The 18,849-nt window shown below is 46.6% G+C and overlaps 2 protein-coding genes across 13 annotated transcripts in view; one reads left to right on the forward strand and one right to left on the reverse strand.

Moving 5' to 3' along the window:
• On the forward strand, nucleotides 1-10,293 carry LOC106828287 (putative N-acetyltransferase 8B). 4 transcript variants are annotated; one of them, XM_070511963.1, is made up of 4 exons: nucleotides 3-172; nucleotides 256-391; nucleotides 501-672; nucleotides 1,000-10,293. In XM_070511963.1, the coding sequence occupies exon 4, from the start codon at nucleotides 1,077-1,079 to the stop codon at nucleotides 1,779-1,781; it is 705 nt and encodes a 234-aa protein (XP_070368064.1). In that variant the 5' UTR covers nucleotides 3-172; nucleotides 256-391; nucleotides 501-672; nucleotides 1,000-1,076; the 3' UTR covers nucleotides 1,782-10,293. The 4 variants fall into 4 exon arrangements, with proteins under 4 accessions (XP_070368066.1, XP_070368064.1, XP_070368065.1 ...); XM_070511964.1 differs by having other exon boundaries at nucleotides 256-383; XM_070511965.1 differs by lacking the exons at nucleotides 256-391; nucleotides 501-672 and having other exon boundaries at nucleotides 1-172.
• Nucleotides 10,294-10,420: 127 nt separating this feature from the next.
• Nucleotides 10,421-18,849, reverse strand: part of ALMS1 (ALMS1 centrosome and basal body associated protein) — a 251,540-nt gene continuing 243,111 nt past the window's right edge. For 8 of the 9 annotated variants that reach the window (XM_070511957.1, XM_070511958.1, XM_070511959.1 and 5 more), the window contains 4 exons: nucleotides 18,299-18,482; nucleotides 17,311-17,371; nucleotides 12,302-12,401; nucleotides 10,421-11,261 (listed from right to left, as the gene is read on the reverse strand). In XM_070511957.1, coding sequence (XP_070368058.1) covers nucleotides 11,217-11,261; nucleotides 12,302-12,401; nucleotides 17,311-17,371; nucleotides 18,299-18,482 — 390 coding nt within the window. In that variant the 3' untranslated portion in view covers nucleotides 10,421-11,216. The remainder of the gene's footprint in view (nucleotides 11,262-12,301; nucleotides 12,402-17,310; nucleotides 17,372-18,298; nucleotides 18,483-18,849) is intronic. The other variant, XR_011503935.1, reaches the window with a different exon arrangement.

The raw sequence follows: 18,849 nt of genomic DNA on the forward strand, positions 1-18,849 counted from the left end.
CTGAGGGGAGGGCCAGAGGGTGGACATCAGGAGCACCGAGGGGCCAGGTGGGTGATGCTCCAGGCTGGAACCACCATGGGAGGAGGGGTCTAGACTGTCCACAAGAGCAAGGACCCTGAGAAGATCAGACCCCGCTGCCCCACTCCAGGCTGCTGCCCTGATGGTGACAACGGTGAGTGGAGGATGGGCTCTCTGCTCTGTCACAGCCCAGCTCCTTGACCCTGGGTTTATGATTATCAAATGTCCACGAGCCAGCCAATGAGGTGGCATCATGGACCTGCTCCCCAGAGCTAGAGAGTTTCTGGACAGTCTCTCCTGGATGCTGGTTGGATTCTCAGAGCAGTGGCCCCGCTGAGGACGCCTTGGACTCTCAAGGACCTTGTGTGAGCAAGTGAGAGAACGTGGGTGGAAGGACAGTGCTCTGAGAGTGGCCTGGCCCCAGACCCTGCATGGCTCTCAGGGCTGGGCCATTTTCAGTGTTTGCTCTTATGCCACCACAGCAGCCTGAAAGTTTGCAACAAAGGTGGAAGGAGCCTGTGCTGCAACTTGTACTTAGACACAGGAGATTCCTGAAATGTATGGTTCTTGGAAAGGAAACAAAAGGCAGGGGACATGTGGACCATCTGATAACCGGACCTGCTGCCCCAGTGTATCAATAAGCTGAGAGAGCCAGTAAGAGGGGAAGGTGGGTGGAGGGGGGCATTGCATGGTATTTCATTAAAATCTCAAGAAAGCCCAAAATGTAGGTTTTATTTTGCCCTGTTCTACAGATGAAGACACAGAGCTAGGCAAGATATGTGACATGCCCAAGGGCACACAGCTTGAAAGGGATGTAGCCAGGCTGAAATACAGTCTTCTGAGCCGACTCCTTGTCCCAGTGGCCCTGGCCCACTTCCTCTGGGGCAGGAGCAGAAAGACCCACCCTGCAGCAGGGTCTGCCCTGTCCCTGGGAGGTGGGAGAGATGGGGGCACTCACATGGCTTCCTCTGTCCTCTGCAGGGCTGCCGGGAAGGTGTGCAGGGACACCTAGCCCACTCTCTCTCCACTGACTTGCAGACTCAGACAAGAAGGCTGCCATGGCTCCTTATCACATCCGCAAATACCAGGAGAGCGACCGCAAACGTGTCTTGGGCTTGTTCTCCCAGGGGATGGCCGAGCACGTCCCTGCCACCTTCCGCCACACCCTGAAGCTGCCGCGAACACTTGTGCTCTTGCTTGGGGGGCCCCTAGCAGTGTTCCCGGTCTCTGGGTCCTGGCTCTCAGCCCTCGTAGCCAGCCTCACCCTCCTCACTACCCTGTGGTTTCTTGCCAACTACAGTTGGACTCAGCACATTGTCAAGTTTTTACAGACAGACTTGTCTGACATCACCAAATACTACTTCAGTGAGCGTGGCTCCTGCTTCTGGGTGGTTGAGTCCGAGGGGCAGGTGGTGGGCACGGTGGGAGCTGTGCCCGTTGAGGAGCCCACGCTGCAGAAAAAGCAGGTGGAGCTGCTTCGCCTAAGTGTGGCCTTGGAGCACCGTGGTCAGGGGATAGCGAAAGCCCTGGTCAGGACTGTCCTCCAGTTTGCAAGAGACCAGGGCTACAGTGAAGTCGTCCTCATCACCAGCATCATGCAGTTCTCCGCACTGGCCCTGTACCAGAGCATGGGCTTCCAGGAGACACACCAGTCCTTTCCCTCCATGGGCTACAGGCTAATGGCTGTCCCTGTAATTCATTTCATCTACCATCTGCCCTCTGCTCGGGTCTCTCCTGCACCGGGGCAGGGAGGCGCCCCCTGAGCTGTCTCCTGGTGCACCAGTCAGGGGAGGACCAGCTCTGCTTCAGGAACAGGCCAACCCCGGAATGTCACTGCGACAGCACAGTCATTGCTTCCTGTTCATTCACATAGAAATCCTGCGTGGTTGGGGGTGGAGTGGCTCTGCTCCATTCAGTGTTGCTGGGGTGCCACTGGTTCATTTATCTACTGCCACAACAACGTGGCATGTAAAATTCTTACGAAATACTAATAAACATGTCTTTAGCTCATGAGTCTGTGGGTCAGCATCTCGGCTGGGCTTGTCTGGGCAGCTCTTTGGTGTCAGACAGCCTTGTTCACAGGTCCTGGGTGGGCTGACGTGACAGACAGAGTGGGCTGCTGGCTTGCAACAGGCCAGCTCAGCATGGTTTTAAGGTCATGGCAGTTGAGCAAGAGCAAAGCAGACTCAAGCCAGTGCTGGTTGCAGCTTCTGCAGGTGTCCCCTCTGCTGACTTCCCAGACTCAGGGGAGAGAAGTGGACCCACTGCTTCAGTGAGAGGAGCTGAAAGTCTCGAGGCAGAGGGTGTGGAGAAGAAGGAGGCCATCCGTGTGCTATGGCGTCAAGGTCTCTGCCGCTAAAGGGGAAGATGGCAGCCAGGGACGGAGTGTGGGACTTGGAGAGGGGCATGACCGAGAAGAGGCACCACCCACATCCCACTGCCAGACCCCAGCTTGTGGCCACGAATGCCTGAGGGGACGCCGGGAAGATGCGTATACAGGGAGAGGAAATGGGATAGGCAAGGCCCCGGGTCTGCCACACATGTGACCGCACCCCTGTCCCCAAATGCTCAGAGAGCAGATTTCCACAGGTGCCTCAGGCCTGACCGCTGGGCCCCGGAAGCCTCTGACACAGTGGGAGGGGGGCTGGTCCAGGCAGCACCGTGCACCCTTTCCAGCTAGGGCACCACCTGCACTGGCTGAGCCCCCACGGAGTCTGGAGCCTCTCCCGGTCCCCCAACCCACAGGCTGAGTCCCAGGGTCTGGTGAGTCCCCTCATGACCCAGGAGGTCCAAGTGCCCTTTCAGTCTGGAGTTTGGTGACACACACAGTGTCCCCTGCTCATTGCTTTCTTCTCTGAAGGGTCAGCCAGGCCACAAACCAGGCCCAATCCTGCAAACTGGCGCTGTTCCAGGCACACTTCACCTGGATGGGGACCTGTCACCAAGTCATGGGGTGGCTCCAAACATTCATGTTTTGTTGTCCAAGACCGCGGGCCTCACCTCTGTCCCCTCCTTTCTGGTCACTTTCTCCTCGCCCTTGGGGATCCCCAGAGTCCCCTCTGCCAGGCCATCTACCCCTCCAGGCCTGTTGCCTTTGCACCTTCCCCTCGTGCTTCTCAGAAAATGCCACCATCCCACCCAATCACCTGTTCAACTGCGCCCCTGCTCCTTTCAATCCAGCTTGTGTGGCTCCCCGGGTTGTGGTCTAGCTTTTATTGACTATTGGGGTCTCAGGCCCAGTCTCCCTGAGGGGGGCAGCAAGAGCCAGGCACCAGCCTCTGTTGCTGGCTGCTCCTTCCTGGTCTCCTGGGCCAGGCAGGCAGCCCCTCTCAAGGAGTTTCCATAAGCACCCACTGCTACTGGAGCTGAGAGGCTTACAGTGGTCCTGATGGTTTGAAAGTTTTCTGATAACAACTGAATGCTTCTACTAATCCCAGCAGACATGGAGCACGCCCTTCAGGGGCTTACAGGCCAGTGAGGCCGAGAGACCAAGGAGAGGCAAGTTGGGAGATCTTGTCATAAGTGTGTGGATGAGGGAAGTCCTGGGTACCAAGGAAGGACATCAAAAGGACACCAACCCACTCATCGGTGGAGGGCTTCCCCGAGGAGACAGGGTTTCTGCTCCTGAAAATTCAGAACCAGGAACGGAGCTTGTCCATGCCCTGCCCAGATCCCCTGCACTCACTGCCCACACACACTGAGCTTGTGCTGGGCCTTTCACTAAACTGAAGCTCTCTTTCTGCTTGAGGCCTTCGCCCATGCTGTTCCCCGTGGCTGGTACATTCTCCTTCCACCTCTCCCACACTCATCCTCTTTGTTGGTCCAGCTCCTCCCCTTTCAGCTGAGTGGTTGGACAGCAAGCAGTTCATCCTGTGTTTATTTTGGCTGTTCATTCTATTTAGCACCTTGCTACTCAAGGGTGGGCCCCAGATCAGTAACAGGATATCACCTGGAAGCTTGTTAAGAAGAAGTGTGAATATGAAGCTTTCACGCTGACATGATTAATATTAGCATATTAGTATTAATCCTGGACAGTCTCTTCTCAGTGCAACATGGCGGCCAGCCTCTCTGACCCTCTGGCTGCTGCTCAGGTAGAGGAACTCAGGGGTGCCCTCTGCTGATCGGTGCTCCCCATTGCCTGGTTGTCCCTGATGAGGTGGTGGAGGAGCTTTATCAGCTGGGCCCAGGAGGCAGGCCCACCCTGGCTGGTGACTCCTGGGCTCATTGTCCCAAACCAAACTCACACTCACTGCCAAAGGAGTTTTAAGCAGGTCTTTCCTAATGAATCAGGTAGGGGACCCACAGCTGTCCAAATGAACGCACCTGTGTTTGTGAATTTGCAGGAGGATACTGGGTCAGGAGAGTGGGCCACAGGAGCCAGCCTGGTGGCGTTCACGCACTCCACTTCAGCAGCCCAGGGTTCGCTGATTTGGATCCCAGGCACGGACATACACACTGCTTATCCAGCCATGCTGTGGCCAGCATCCCACATATAAAATAGAGGAAGACGGGCCCAGATACTAGTTCAGGGCCAATCTTCCTCAGCAGAAAGAGGAGGATTGGAGGCAGATGTTAGCTCAGGCTAATCTTCAAAATAAAAGGAGAGTGGGCTACAAGAACAGGAAGTTAAACTCCAGCTTCAGAGTGAGGCACCAGATATGACAGTTAACAAATTTTATCATGAGATCTGAGACCCAAATGTTGAAATTCCAAAGAAGATTATCAAGACAGTGTAGGGGGTTACCAGGGGCTAGAAATGGGGAGCGATGGCTTCATGAGAGCAGGTTTCCTTTGGGGTGATGAAAATGTTTGAGACTCGATATGGGTGGTGGCTGTACAACGCTTTGAATGTACTAAATGCCACTGAATTGTACAGTTCACGCTAACTGTGTTATGTGAATTCACCTTTACAAAAATTAGGGGAAAAAAAGTTTAGATGGCTCTAAATCTCAAAAGGAAGATGCGGAGTGTTGGAGAGAGCAAAGATGCTGAGAGGTTTTCATTGGGAGAGTTGCTGCCATGCCATGAGTCAGCCCTCACCACACAGACTTGGGGAGGGACGGGCCACCTTTAACCCCAAGCTGGCTGATAGCAGACGCCTTGAGGACACCTGTGTCCCCTCCTGCTGAGGAGCAAGAGCACTGACTCCTGAGGAATCGGAAAAGTTACAGTGGGCGCCTACCTTCCTGGAATTTTGGCAGAGGTAGGATGTTGCAGGCTGTGTGTGTGTGTTTGTGTATTAGAGAGGGAGAGAGAGAGACAAAGGATGGGAATGGAGGGGTTGGGAGAGGAAAAAGTGCCTTCCCTGCCTGGGGCTACGGGCAGTGTGTCCTGCAGGCAGAAGGGAGGCAGTGGCTTCCAGGGAACAGAAAAATGCATTTCCAACTTGTGCAGGGACCCCTTGGGCAAGTGTAAGAGGGTGCTGGTTTGCTAGAAAGTAGGAAGGAAGGGGGACAGTGAGGATAATTCTAGAAGTCAGTGACTGGGACTGAGCAGTAAGAAAGCCTAGAATGCTGACTCCAAACTTCCCTTCACCTTACTTCAGCTAAGTACTTTGTAGAATTTGATGATGAAGTTTAATTTGAACTTGGTAAAAATTTAAAGACATTAAGGTTTCCTTTATGTAACAGTGTACTGGTTAAACTAAAGTTGGTTTTTGTTTTGCCCCCCGTGCACGCCTCTCTGCCTGGTGCACAAACGTGTGCCCATGTGAGTGCGTGGGTATATGAGGAAGGTCTGCCAGGGTGTGCTCCCTCCACCTGCTCCAACTGCCCTTCTTCCTCCTCCTCTTTTCCTTCTCGAACTCTTCTTGTTTTTTTTTTTTCTTCTTTAATTTAGGTAAAACATAAATAACAGGGGGCCAGCCCTGTGGACAAGTAGTTAAGTTTGCATGCTCCGCTTTGGTGGCTCAGGGTTTTTTTGCTCGTTCGGATCCTGGGTGCGGACCTAGCACTGCTCACAAAGCCATGCTGAGGTGGCATCCCACATAGCAGAACTAGAAGGACCTACAATAAGAATATGCAACTATGGGTTATGTGTGTGTATATATATACATAATATATATATATATATATATATATATATATATATATAAAGGTTAGCTCAGGTGCCAACCTTTAAAAAAATGTGCTTTAAAAAATGTAAATAACATAAAATTTACCACCTTAACAATTTTTAAATGTACAGTTCAGTAGCATTAACTATACTCACAATGTTGTCTAACTATCACCACTATCTATTTCCAGGAGTTTGTCAACACTCTAAACAGAAACTCTGTACCCATTAAGCAACAACTCCCCATTCCTTCCTCCTCCTAGCCCCTGGCAACTACTTTTCCACTTTCTGCCTATTCTAGGTACCTCACTGAAGTGGAAGCATACACTATTTGTCCTCTTGCACCTGGCTTATTTCATTTAGCCTGTTTTCAAGGTTCATCCATGTTGTAGCATGTGTCAGAATTTCATTAACTTGTGAAGGCTCAATAATATCCCATTGTATGTATATGCTACATTTTGTTTATCCATTCATCTGTTGATGGACATTTGGGTTGTTTCTACCTTTTGACAAGAGTTAATTTGTTTTTAAAACCGTCTAGGAAAAAACAATATTTAACCTAAAGTGAGGACATAGTGAATTTTTAATTGGGAGTCGTTATGGGGAGGAGGTCATGAGTAACTTTTTTGCATGTATTATAAACTAGGCCGTTACTTTCTGAAAGAAATCAGTGTGAAAATGCTCATATTTGTACACCAGGGATAACCTAATTTAGATTTTGCTAAATATGAGTCTTGTTATAAGAAGATTATTTTAGGAACAACTATGAAGGAAATATAGACTTGTGAGCAGGTGGCAGACTGGGGTTTTAAAACCAGCAGCTGACTGGACACAATGATGAGACATCTACTTTGAGTATTAGAGGAAATTAAATGGGGTGCTGCCACTGCAGGTCAAGTCACCTAAAGCTAAGGTTAGAGAAGGACCACAGGGGAGAGCAGAACCTAAGGGTTCCTCTTGGCAGCCAACGTCTCCCCTCTGGGGGAATCTTAACTCAGTGGGGCCAGGGCAGCCAGGGAAGAAGGGCAACTGTTGCTTGAATCAGCTGCCCAGTGAGGTAGAGAAGTGCCCATGGGGAAAAGTGAGCACCCCCATGGCTTGTGTGCCTAGGAAACAGGAGCCTGGAGCACCCTGATGGGGTGCTGGGACAGAGGCCTGATCCTACTAGGAGAAGCCCAGGGGCTCCAGGGAGCGAGGCTGGGTAGGAAGGTTTGGGCCAGGGGAGCTCTCACCATGGGGCATTCTGAGAGGTGGGAGGAGAAGAGGAGGTGGTTTGTAAGTTGGATGCAACATGGGCGTTCCCTTTCCCCCAGCCACTGCAGACATGAGTGGCTTCTCCTTGGAAGCACCAGCAGGCAGCCTGGAGCCTTGATGAAGACGTTGGGTAACCTGGGGATCTTTGAACTGGAACTTCAGTTGTTGAACATGAACTCTAGTTGGATATGAGGGACTCTAGAGTGGGGAGGGGAAGCTGAAATTGTAGCCCACACCTGCCTGATGAGACACAGACAGAAGGGTGAGCAGGAGGACAAACCTGCCGGAGGCTCTAGGCTGCCTGCCCACAGCACACACTCCTTTTGTCTGGGGAGATCACACAAGCCACCCCTTCTCTCCTACTGCTCCCTATGCAGCCTGCCCCTCATTGTCTTTCTCATTGCACACTTTCAAACTGCTACCTTGTGGGTTTCTTTTGCTTTTTATTTTTGCTGAGGAAGATTCATCCTGAGCTAACATCCGTTGCTAATCCTCCTTTTTTATTTTTGCTTGAGGAAGACCACCTTTGAGCTAATATCCATGCCAGTCTTCCTCTATTTTGTATGTGGGATGCCTCCACAGCATGGCTAATGAGTGGAGTAGGTCTGCAGCTGGGATCCAAACCTGTGAACTCGGGCTGCTGAAGCGGAGCACACAGCACTTTAACCACTTGGCTACGGGCCCAGCCTCTTGTTTGTTTTCAACCAAATAGCTTGATTTGCATTCCCTGCAGTTGGAGAGGTTCAGTGGACTCACACCAGAGAAATCTAGAGGGTGGGCATAGGTCCTAAGCCGGCTACGGCCTTGGGGTTGGCCTGCCCTCCCAGAGTTCACCAGGAAAGAGGATGCACATGTGTTTTCTGAGGACAGATTTGGGACACGCATTCACACGCAAGAGGTTGGCATGGAACTGTTCTCAATCCTGCCCAAGAAGACGGTCTTGGTGGAATGCCTACTAGACACCAGGTTTGGGGAGGAGTAATGGGAGGAAAACCTGCATCACAGGAGCTATGGTCCAACATTCCAGGTGGGGGCCTCAGAAGAACCCATGGAAGCACCCAGGAGAGAAAGTCCACTTGAGACGATGGACTGCCAGGGCCAGAGAGCATGGAGCCATGTTGTAGCCTCCACCCAACACAGACACACACACACGCACAACAGATGTGTGCACACACAGAGGTGGGTCAGAAACCCTCCTAAGCTGCTTGGGGAGGAGAGATGCGTCAGCTTCCCCAGATGGTGCCCAGTAGGGTCCAGCCGGGGAAGAGAGACTTTAATTCTAACTCAAGTTGGGAGTTTTGATTATTATTAGGGACTGGACACTTTTACTTGAGTGGAGGCTGGATTTTCAAGGAAAAGTGAGCATCACAGAATGTATAATCACCTAAAAGTGACCAGAACAGTCAAGGGATTACCTGAGTTCTCATCGTTAGCATAGGAGAAGGAATCGCCTCCAGAAAGCAGGCTTAAAAGGGGCAGTGAGAGACAAAGTTGGGTCCTGGCATTTATAGCAGTACTGTTCATAAGAGATAGAAACTACGTTTAACTAGTTATGAATGTTTGTTCAACAAACTGCTTACTGTAGGATTAGAAAATAGTAGGCAGTTTTTTAGTCCAGCCCCATCCGCCCAATGGTCAGTTGAAGTTCTGGACTTGGCCTATCTAATGATTGGCCAGAACAATCAATTGGGATACAAAATGCATTGGTTTGTAGTTAGAACACTCTGCCTTCTTCATACTTGTCCTCACCCTATAGTGTGTGTGCCCATTATCACTGGAGGCCTTTGCGGGGTGCGAGCAGAGGCAGAAGCTGCTCTCAGGGAAGAGGAGTGGCTGAGGGGGCTGGAGCCTAATCTCCAGAAGAAGAGGGCAGTGGGTTCTCAGGTTAGGTGTGAACTAGATCTAGAAAAAGCAACTCAAGAGTGAATCCCCATGACAGGTCAGAACCAGGGGCAACGGTTCAGCCTGGGCCTGGGCTTTTTGTACCTATGCAAGAACAAAAACCAAACCAAAACAAGAGGCTTAAGGTCCTGCCAGGCACAGGGAAAAAGCACTTAGAGAGTAAGGTCTTGGCATGGGGGTTGGGTGTGTGTTGCTGGTGAGGGTGGGAGAAGAGCAGCCTGATGGCTGCAGGAGTGGCAGCATGAGGTGGGGATGCCGTGGCTTCTGCCAGGTGCTCAGCCTGGACCATCCTGAGCTCTTGGGGGCAGAACAGATTCTGGGGGAGGTGCTAGGATTACCTGTGAGGCCCTTGCTTGGGTTCTGCAGGCAGCACTCAGCCAAGGAAAACTGCATTGTGAGAACTCTCAGCACCCCTCCCCCATGCTGGGCTTTGATTTTACACCCCGACGGCGCCAAGGGCTGGTGGCTCAGGGAAGTACTGTAATAATATGAAAGTGAGTCTGTAGATTTCCTGTTTAAACAAACCTAGTGGAGATGCTACAGGTTCTCCCCAGGGCACCTGTAGTAGCATTCTCAAGAAGATGTGTTCTGGCTGGGGCTAGGAGGAGCTGTGGCTTCTCAGGCCCTGAACCTAAATGCTCTGGGAAGATGCCTGGATGACACAGGCCCAGGCCTAAAGAGAATCACACTCCTCATTCCTAGGTGCACTCCATCCTGCCCTAATTTCCTTGCAGACCCAGGTTTCCAGACAACTATCACTTTCTGTTTGCTTTCTGACTAACAACTTCCCACAAGACATGTAAACAGTCACACAGCATTTGAAAGCTGAAAGGGGGGTTAGATGTATTAACTCTCTCATTTTATAGGTAAGCTGGCCCAAAGTGGTTAATGTCCCAGAAAGAAAGAGAAGAACTAGGAGTCGACTTCATGTACCGGGGTTCTTTTCTCTGAGCCTTCCTCACAGCCCCCTTCTGGGTTAGGAGGGGAGCCTAGGTGGCACCATTTGAAAGCTCTGAGCTGCGCTTGTGGCAGAGCCCACTTTTTGATACGGCCTCTCAGGAAGCCTTCTGGGGAGGCAACTGGCCCCTACTGCCCTGGTGGCGCTTCGCTGACTTAGAACGAGACTCCTTAGCACCTTCCCCTCCTCAACTTTGGGCCTTAGCTGTAATATCCAGGCCACAGGATTATGTGCTTTACGTACATTATCACATTTATTAACTCATGGTTTTCAGAGTGGTTTTCCAGGTTATATACATTGATTCCATGTATGATGACAAATGGCCTGAGGCTTCAATCCTGAAAACTTGAGGGTGGGTGGAGGAAAATCCACCAAAGGCTAGTGGCCTTTCTTCACAGCCTACAAAGCAAGCCCCTGGGGCAGTTGGAATAGGCTAAGAGGAGGCTCTGGACCCGAGGTGCCTGTGTCTGCCAGGAGTCTCTGGGCACACCCAATGAGTACCCAACCAGACATCCTCTCCACAAAGCCCACGACAGGCTCTTGCCCCATCATGCTGTGCTCCTAAAGAAAGGCCACATTTCATTCTCACAGCCCATTTCCCTCGTTGATGCTTTTAGATTGAGGCTCCCCACACCCCTCAGGGAAGATGCTGCATAGCTCCCTGCACATCTCCAGATGGGAAAGAAATGACCATCTGTTGCTTGTTTTACTATAAGTCAAACAGAAGTTATTTATTTTCTAAAAGTATAAAAACACATACAAAAAGGGACTCATTCTCAGCTAGAATTAAGAGATAATATCATTGTAACAAGCATCCTGGAGGGCAAAGCCACTGTGGTGAAAGTATTGCTCCCAAATCATTACTAACCTTAATCACCATTTTGCCTCGGGTTTTTTAGAAGGTTACTACTTCTAAATTACACGTGGACAACGAATTAAGCTTTATTAAACCAGACTCATAAAAGTAAGAATTGTGATTCTCCAGGTTGCTAAAATATAATTCTCAGGCTCTGAGGAAAATAATCTTACGTCAGTCCCAGGGAACTTTTCTCCCCAGCAGTTGATTGGCCACTTTCTGTAGAAGAAAAGAAAGGCAGGAAAGAAGTCAGACACTCTCCCCACCAGAGGCAGATAGCCACTCTTCACCCACAACGTGTTGCTCAAGACACCAGTGTGGTGGTGTTTATCTTCCCCAGCTACAGAAACTATGGTAATTATACAAAAAATACTTCTTGAAGTGTTTAGGAAAGATGATCTACAAGCAATATCTATTGTTTCTATACAGATACAGATAATCTATAATCCTGATAGACTAATCCATCCATCAGTTCACAAACACATAAGCATAATAAGAAGCCTGGTCTTGTGATGCTGACACACCAGACAGTCCAAGCAGAGCCTGGGAGGGAGCCCGGCCCAAGCTCTGAGGTATGCTCCAGAAGCAGCTCTCCAATCCCACATCAGTTTAGTAGGAACTGTCTTTTGGTTTCTGACTTTCAGAGTCCTCTTGAAGTCAGGGGGTGGGAAGAAAACAAGAACAGTGAAGATAGGCACAGAAGCCACTGAGAAATAATGCTCAAGGAATTAACTGGCAGCAAGTCCCCCGGCCTGTGAGGGTCTGGGGCTTGCAGCACCACTGAGTCCACGGGGGCCATGGGGAGGAAATGGTGGTCGCTTTGAGGCTCTGACCCCCCAGGGTGCCAACTTTCATGTTACACTTGGACATTTTCTAGTTTATTTTAAAAGTGCCAAAAGTATATGATTTAACCATAAGGGGCATAAAATTACCATCTGGGACTCTGGAATGAAAGCCCAACAATTTTGATAGATTTGGTCATTTCCACCATGCCATCTACACTGAGTCCTGAGTCTGAAATTTGCTTTCATTCCAAATGTATACCTGGAAGATGCCTTCCTTAGATTTGCTGTTTTAGATTTTTAGATTTGAAATCTAGTGACAGGTGCCCTTATCTTCCAAATTTTAGCAGTGGTCCAATGTATTACAAGCTTAAGTTCGCTCCCTAAATGTCATTAATTCAAACAGGTCAGATGTGTTTCTCTCAATTTCTCTTTCCCCTGATAAACCTGATCAATCCCGCTCTAGGATTGACTGACCTTTTTAAATAGCTGGGCTCGCAGCCGGTATGATTTATATTCCAGTCTCCTCTTTTCCTCTTCTCTCTTTTTCTGTACTTCTGGAAGCTGCTCATAAATCCTTAGAAATGGCACCAGTGGAAAGACAAGCAGCAGTGAGGTTATCAGGCTACAAAGGCACACGATCTCTTCTCACCACATCTCCCTGTGAGGGGACTAAATGCCCCTCACAGCCAAGCCCTGGGCTGTGTCGTGCTCAGCTTCCTGTTAGACACTTGGACAAAAAAACCCCTGGCCTGGGGTGCTCATGTCTGAACGAGGAGACAGATAAATGAAAACATCATAAAATCATGCAAAGAGTGGTTACTTCTAAGAAAGGAGTGGGATAGAGGGGTGAGGATGAACTGCTTTTCACTCCATATGCAAAAATGCATAGTTTTGATAGAAGATAATGAACATGTATTACTACTATGTTTTTAAACACAAGGGAAATAATGGGAAAGAAAAGTATAGTCATAGTTATAGCTACAAAATACTACACAGAGTTACAGGAAAAGAAGAAACTTATTCTGACTGAAGGAGTTCAGGGAAGACCAGAGAAGAGATGAAGCTTGAAGTGGGTCTGGAAGAATAGTTAGGAGCAGAAAAGGGATAGAAGGAGAAGGGAGTCCTGGTAAGAATGGCGCCCAGGCTTCACAGAGAGAACTGTAGGGGAGCAGGTGGGACACAGACCGGGTGAAGAGAGCTGGGGAAGGTCTTGTAGCCATGTGAAAACCTTGGGCTCTGTCCTATCAGGGATTGGGTGCCACTGATTTTAAATAGGGAGGAATATGATCAAACACGCATTTGATAAATACACGGTACTTGGAAACAATCTAAATTTCCAACAAAAGAACAGTTAAACAAATTATGGAATATAATGGAATTATTATAAAGCCCCCCAAAAAAAGATGTTTCAAAGAATTTTCAATGATATGGGAAAATGTTCACAATATAACGTTGAGCAAAATAAAGCAGGTTACAGACCTGTATATACAGTACGATCAAGAATTTGGGGGAAAAAAGGTGTGTGTTAATACAGGTCTCTGCAAAACCCTCACTCCTGCCAGAAACAGGACTAGTGTTAGTTATGTTTAGATAGAAAGACTATCAGTGATATTTATTTTCTTCTTTCTAGTTTTCTCTATATTTGCCAAAGTTTTCTAAAATCTGAAAAAAAAAAATCATTGAAAATGATGTAGAGGCTCTGTGGAGCATAGATTAGAGAAGATACAAAGCAGAAGCAGGGAGAACAGCAGTTCTCTGTGACTGGAGTCTAGCCCTCTTCAAGGCAGTGAGGAGAGTCGGTTCCAGAGCAATCAGGAAGCCAAGTCTCCAGGACGTGCCAGCTGGTTGCATGTGCAGTGATGGGTAACATGGCTGGAGGTGATCACTCCCCGCTTTCTAGCCTGGTGAGAGGATGGCTCCAGCAAGTGTGAGAGTGGAAAATGGGGAGTTCCATTTTGGACACAGAGGAGATGATCACTAACTGAAAACACAAAAGTGAAGGTCAGGAGAGAGACCAAAGAGAAACAAACATGCATTTTTAAAAGTCACTGTTGATGAAACTCACAATGAGATATCACCTTGCATCTGTTAGAATGGCTACTGCCCAAAAAAAAAGAAAAAGAGAGAGATAACAAATGCTGGCAAGGATATGTATGGAGAAAAGGGAACCCTTGTGCACTGTTGGTAGGAATGTAAACTGGTACAGTGTCTATAGAAAACAGCATAGAGGTTCCTTAAAAAATTGAAAATAGAATTACGATATGATTCAGCAATTCTACTTCTGGGTACATATCTGAAGGAAATGAAATTACTGTCTTGAATTGATATCAGCACCCCCATGTTCACTGCAGTATTATTCACAATAGTGAAGACATGGAAACAACCTAAGTGTCCATCAACGGATGAATGGATAAAGAAAATGTGGTATAAATAGATAGAAACAGATATATAGGTAGATAGATATAAAGAAAATGTAATACACACAGACACAATGGCATATTATTCAGCCATTAAAAAGGATATCTTGGCCAGCCCTGGTGGCCTAGTGGTTAAGTTTGGCGTATTCTGCTTTGGCAACCTGGATTCAGTTCCCCAGCGCAGACCTACACCACTCGTCTATCAGTGGCCATGCTGTGGCAGCAGCTCACATACAAAATAGAGGAAGATTGGCAACAGCTGTTAGCTCAGGGTGAATCTTCCTCAGCAAAAAAGAAAAAGGATATCCTTCCATTTGCAACAACATGGATGGACCCTGAGGGCATTATGCTAAGTGAAGTAAGTCAGACAGAGAAAATCAAAACTGTATGATCTCACTTATATGTGGAATCTAAAAACATCAAACTCACAGAAACAGAGAATAGAATGGTAGTAGCCAGGGGCTGAGAGATAGGAGAATGAGATGTTGGTCAAAGGGTACAAACTTCCAGTTATAAGATGAATAAGTTGTGGGGATCTAAGGTACAGCATGGTGACTCTAGTTAACAATACTATGTTGTATACTTGAAAGTTGCTATGAGAGTATAACTTTAATGTTCTTACCATAACAACAACAACAACAAAATCATAATCAAGTAAGGTAAAGATGTGTTAACTAATCTTATCGTGGTAAACATTTTGCAATGTACACGGGTATCAAATCATCACTTTATACACCTTAAACTTACACAATGTTATATGTCAATTATATCTCAGTAAAAGCTTGGGGAAAAAAAAATCACCATTAAAGAAGGGATAACAAAAGCCACTGGAAAAGAAGAGTTATCCAAAGGGGAACATGTGGCATGAAGAGAAAATCTGCTTGGACCAGGAAGATTATATTCTAGGGCTGGAAAGCTGGGAGCCAGTCTAATCAGAATAACCTAAAATCACATTTTGTAAATAGCTCCTTGAAAGCAATTACTACATATTATTGCAGACAAAGACAGTACATATTATTGGAACTGTCTGTCCATTCGTTCACAATCTGGAGTCAATTATACATATAAAATAAATGTTTTCTAAAACAAAAATACTTTAGTAAGAAGAGTGGCACTGTTCACATATTTTGCAAATCTCTTTAACGTCTGGTTTAATGGAAGACAGCTGGATTCTTTCATCTGCTTCTGTACTGTCTGTTGTTATATGTTTGTTCTGGTTAAAGTATACATTTAAAAGAATCCAGTTTACACACATATGTAATTGGAAAAGGGAGGAGTATATCAATATTCTTTTCAGATAATTGCTGATTTTCTTGATACTACACCAAAACAAGTGGTAGTTTTTAAAAAATTAGTTACAGTGTGGAATCTGAAACCATATTAGTGAAGTTTTCTAATCTATTACACAAACAAAGTACATCAGTCTACCTTGAACTTTGAATAAATATTCTATCCATGTCTGATTTTGTAATACAATGCAACAGTCATTTGGAAAATCCTGGTCCAGTGAATTAGGCAGATCTTCCAAATGCTGACATATTTACTTATATAATATGAAAAACATCACATTTGTTAATGTCAGCACTGATCTAATCAGAAAAGTCTAAGTACTGGGAGGTAATCAAGCTCATACTGGTAGACACAAGTTTTCTAGAATTCTATTCCTTGCTTGAAAACTCAAAATTTCTCTTTGGCAATAAATACTGTCAGCTGTTTTCCTTGACGTGACAGATTCACTTCTTTATTTTCAAGAAAATGTCTATCATAAACCCAAGTCGGAATAATCAGTTTATCTGTCATTCCTTCAAGTAAAAACTGTGTTCCATGAAAAAGGCAGCCAGGTCAGCTTGCTCCACAAACCATGCTGTAAGTGCCTTTCCTTGAACCAATCATCTATCTTGGAATGCAGTGGAAGTGCCTTATGTGTACTTCCACGATGCTGCTGGCATGTGGCTGTGAAGAATACAACACCTCCTAGACCAGCACAGTTTGGTGCCACCGTCTCAGATAGTGCTAAGGTACCAGCAGTGTTACTCCTCCTCCCATTACTTTTGCATCATCAGTGCAAATGTCAACACAGTAAAAAAGGGACCTAATATCCTAGTAACATTTTGAAATTTGTTTTGACCTGGCAAATCCCCCGAGAGGGTCTCGGCAACTTCCAGAGGTCCATGGACCGTACTTTGAGAACCACTTGACTAAAGCATCCCTTTGAACTTCCTATAAGGAAAGGGTTTACTAAATGGAGAGTAAAAACAAGATTTCAAGAGGAATGCTTTAATTACCTAAGATAAATTGTTTTCAAGCACTATGCTGACTATAAAACTGTTCTCATTAAGGGAGGTCTCTAAGGAGCCCCTAAAAGGTAACCTTTAACTTAGTTATTCCATGGCATTCTCATGATCAATATATGCTTATCTCTAACTAATGAACAGCTAATACACGCAAAGGCACAAAATGTAAAAAGGTGAAAAATTAGTCTTTCTCCTACATCTGCACCCAGTCACGCAGTTCTTCTTCCCAAAGGCAACCACTATAGCCAGTTTTTGGGTATCCTTCTAGAGATATTTTATACATATAAAACTATATGCATCTATAAAAGCACAAATACAAGTGGTAGCAGTGTACACACGCTTCTGAAACCTGATTTTTTTTTTAAAAGCTTAACTTAATGTGTCTTGAAGAGTACTTCATTATTTCTAACTGTATTGGATAAATTTCTAGAAATGGGATTGTCTAGATAAAGGGTAAGACCCCAAATAAATACTTAATTTTATTTCAAAATATTCTTTGTTTATATTTAGGTTTCTAATAAGGATGAGCCTGCCTAAGGTGTGCAAATTAGTGGGGATTCTTTGTATCTTTTGTGTATAAGTCATCCATACCATGCTATCTATTTTTCTTTTCTTCTTTAGAGTCATAAGTGAGAAACTACTTTCACAACTCATTTTCTCATAATGTTTTAACTTGAGCATAATGCCTTTATTCTGGGGGCAAGCCAGAGCTCTTGACCACTTGGTGGCCTGATTTATACTTTTGTAATTACTCTTATTCTTCTGGCCTTACCGTTTAGACCTCTGAATCATTTCCTTCTTTCCAATAGGCCTGTTCTGAGCAGCCATGAAGCCTAAGCAAGAGAAGAAGGGGTTTTCAGTGGATAGCAACTTAATAAGGAGGAGTGTGTTGCTCAAGAGCTATGAGAGCTGCTAGGACTTGCTGCCCCTACCCTGAGCTGGCAGTGTTGGGTAGCGAGCAGTGGCCGAGGCCAAGGCCAGTGTTAGACTATGGTGACTGTGACAGCACCCTAAGGCTCATGAAGACACAACACACTGTGGCATAGACGAGACAGTGTGAATTGAAACACTGACCAGTTTATAGGTAAGGCTGTGATGAAAGCATTAGGTAGTACTTTATAGTTTTCACAGCTTTCGTAGATTTTATTGAGAACTTACACCTGGCATAATTGTAAAGCACACACACTCTGGAGCCAGCCCACCTGGGTTCAAATCCCAGCTTATTAGATGTGTAATCTTGGGCAAGGTATTTAATCTCTCTTTGCCTCAATTCTCTCATCTGTAAAACAGGCATAAGAACAGTATCTACCTCAGAGAGGTGCTGTAACCATTAAACGAGAACAGTGCCTGGGCAAAACAAAAGGGCTATATAAGTGTTTTATTATTATTATTATCATCATTATTGCCACCCTATGAGGTAGACAAGCCTGGAATCAGCCACATTTTTAAAAGAAAATCATGATTACTTGCGCAACTAACTTGCCCACGGCCACAGAGCTGGTTTATAAAAACACTACTCTCATTGCACACTCTCATCTTTAAGACGTAGGGACAGGGCAAGAGTAACTGGCCTTCTTTGGATCACCAAAGTGCTGAGAGCTAAACTGGCCAGGTTCTGCTATCCAAGGAGACTGACTCTCAGCAAGCCAAAAGTCACTTTCTGTCCATGTAACAGGCCTGACATTGAGCAATGCTCCCTGGCATGAAGCCGACCTTGCCCTCTCTAGCCAGTGACAGGAAAGTGAACAGGCAGAGTGTACCTCTCTTAGGGAGCGGGCACATGGGGTCCCGGTAGCCCTGCCGTTCCCTCACAGCGTTGAACAGTGCCTCCCGCTCACTCTGTAACATGTTCTGCAGCTTCCTCTCCTGGACTATTAACTTCAGGCGCTTTATCCGCTCCCTAGAGCGGGAGATGAAGTCAGGTCTGTGAAGGTGAAGTGACTCCTGAGGAGAAGAAAATGCCCCCGATCTCACATTAATGATGCAGTCTGTTCTCCAAGGGCCTAGAAAAACAGTATCTGCCCAACGGACCTGGAAAGCCTGTTTCTAAAGTGCAGAATGTATCTAGAGTTAAAGAATAATCTAACAACTCTCTGTGGGGGAGAGCTCCAGTAGGGAAATCAAAGGGATCAAAGAAATGCCTTTGGAATAAGCCAAGAACTAAGATTGCAGCAATTACAACTCCCCCAAACATCGATGGGACAGAGCTCGGCCCATTGTGCTATTTTAAATTTCCCTTCAAACAAATACCTCATTAAATAACATTTCCTTTAGCTCCCAAGGTACATATAAAGAAGAGACTTAGTGTCTT

Source organism: Equus asinus, chromosome 6, assembly GCF_041296235.1.
Source record: "Equus asinus isolate D_3611 breed Donkey chromosome 6, EquAss-T2T_v2, whole genome shotgun sequence".
NCBI lineage: Eukaryota > Metazoa > Chordata > Mammalia > Perissodactyla > Equidae > Equus > Equus asinus.

What these genes read in the sequence shown, in the direction of transcription:
- LOC106828287 (XM_070511965.1), top strand. Translation starts at nt 1,077, where the DNA reads ATGGCTCCTTATCACATCCGCAAATACCAGGAGAGCGACCGCAAACGT.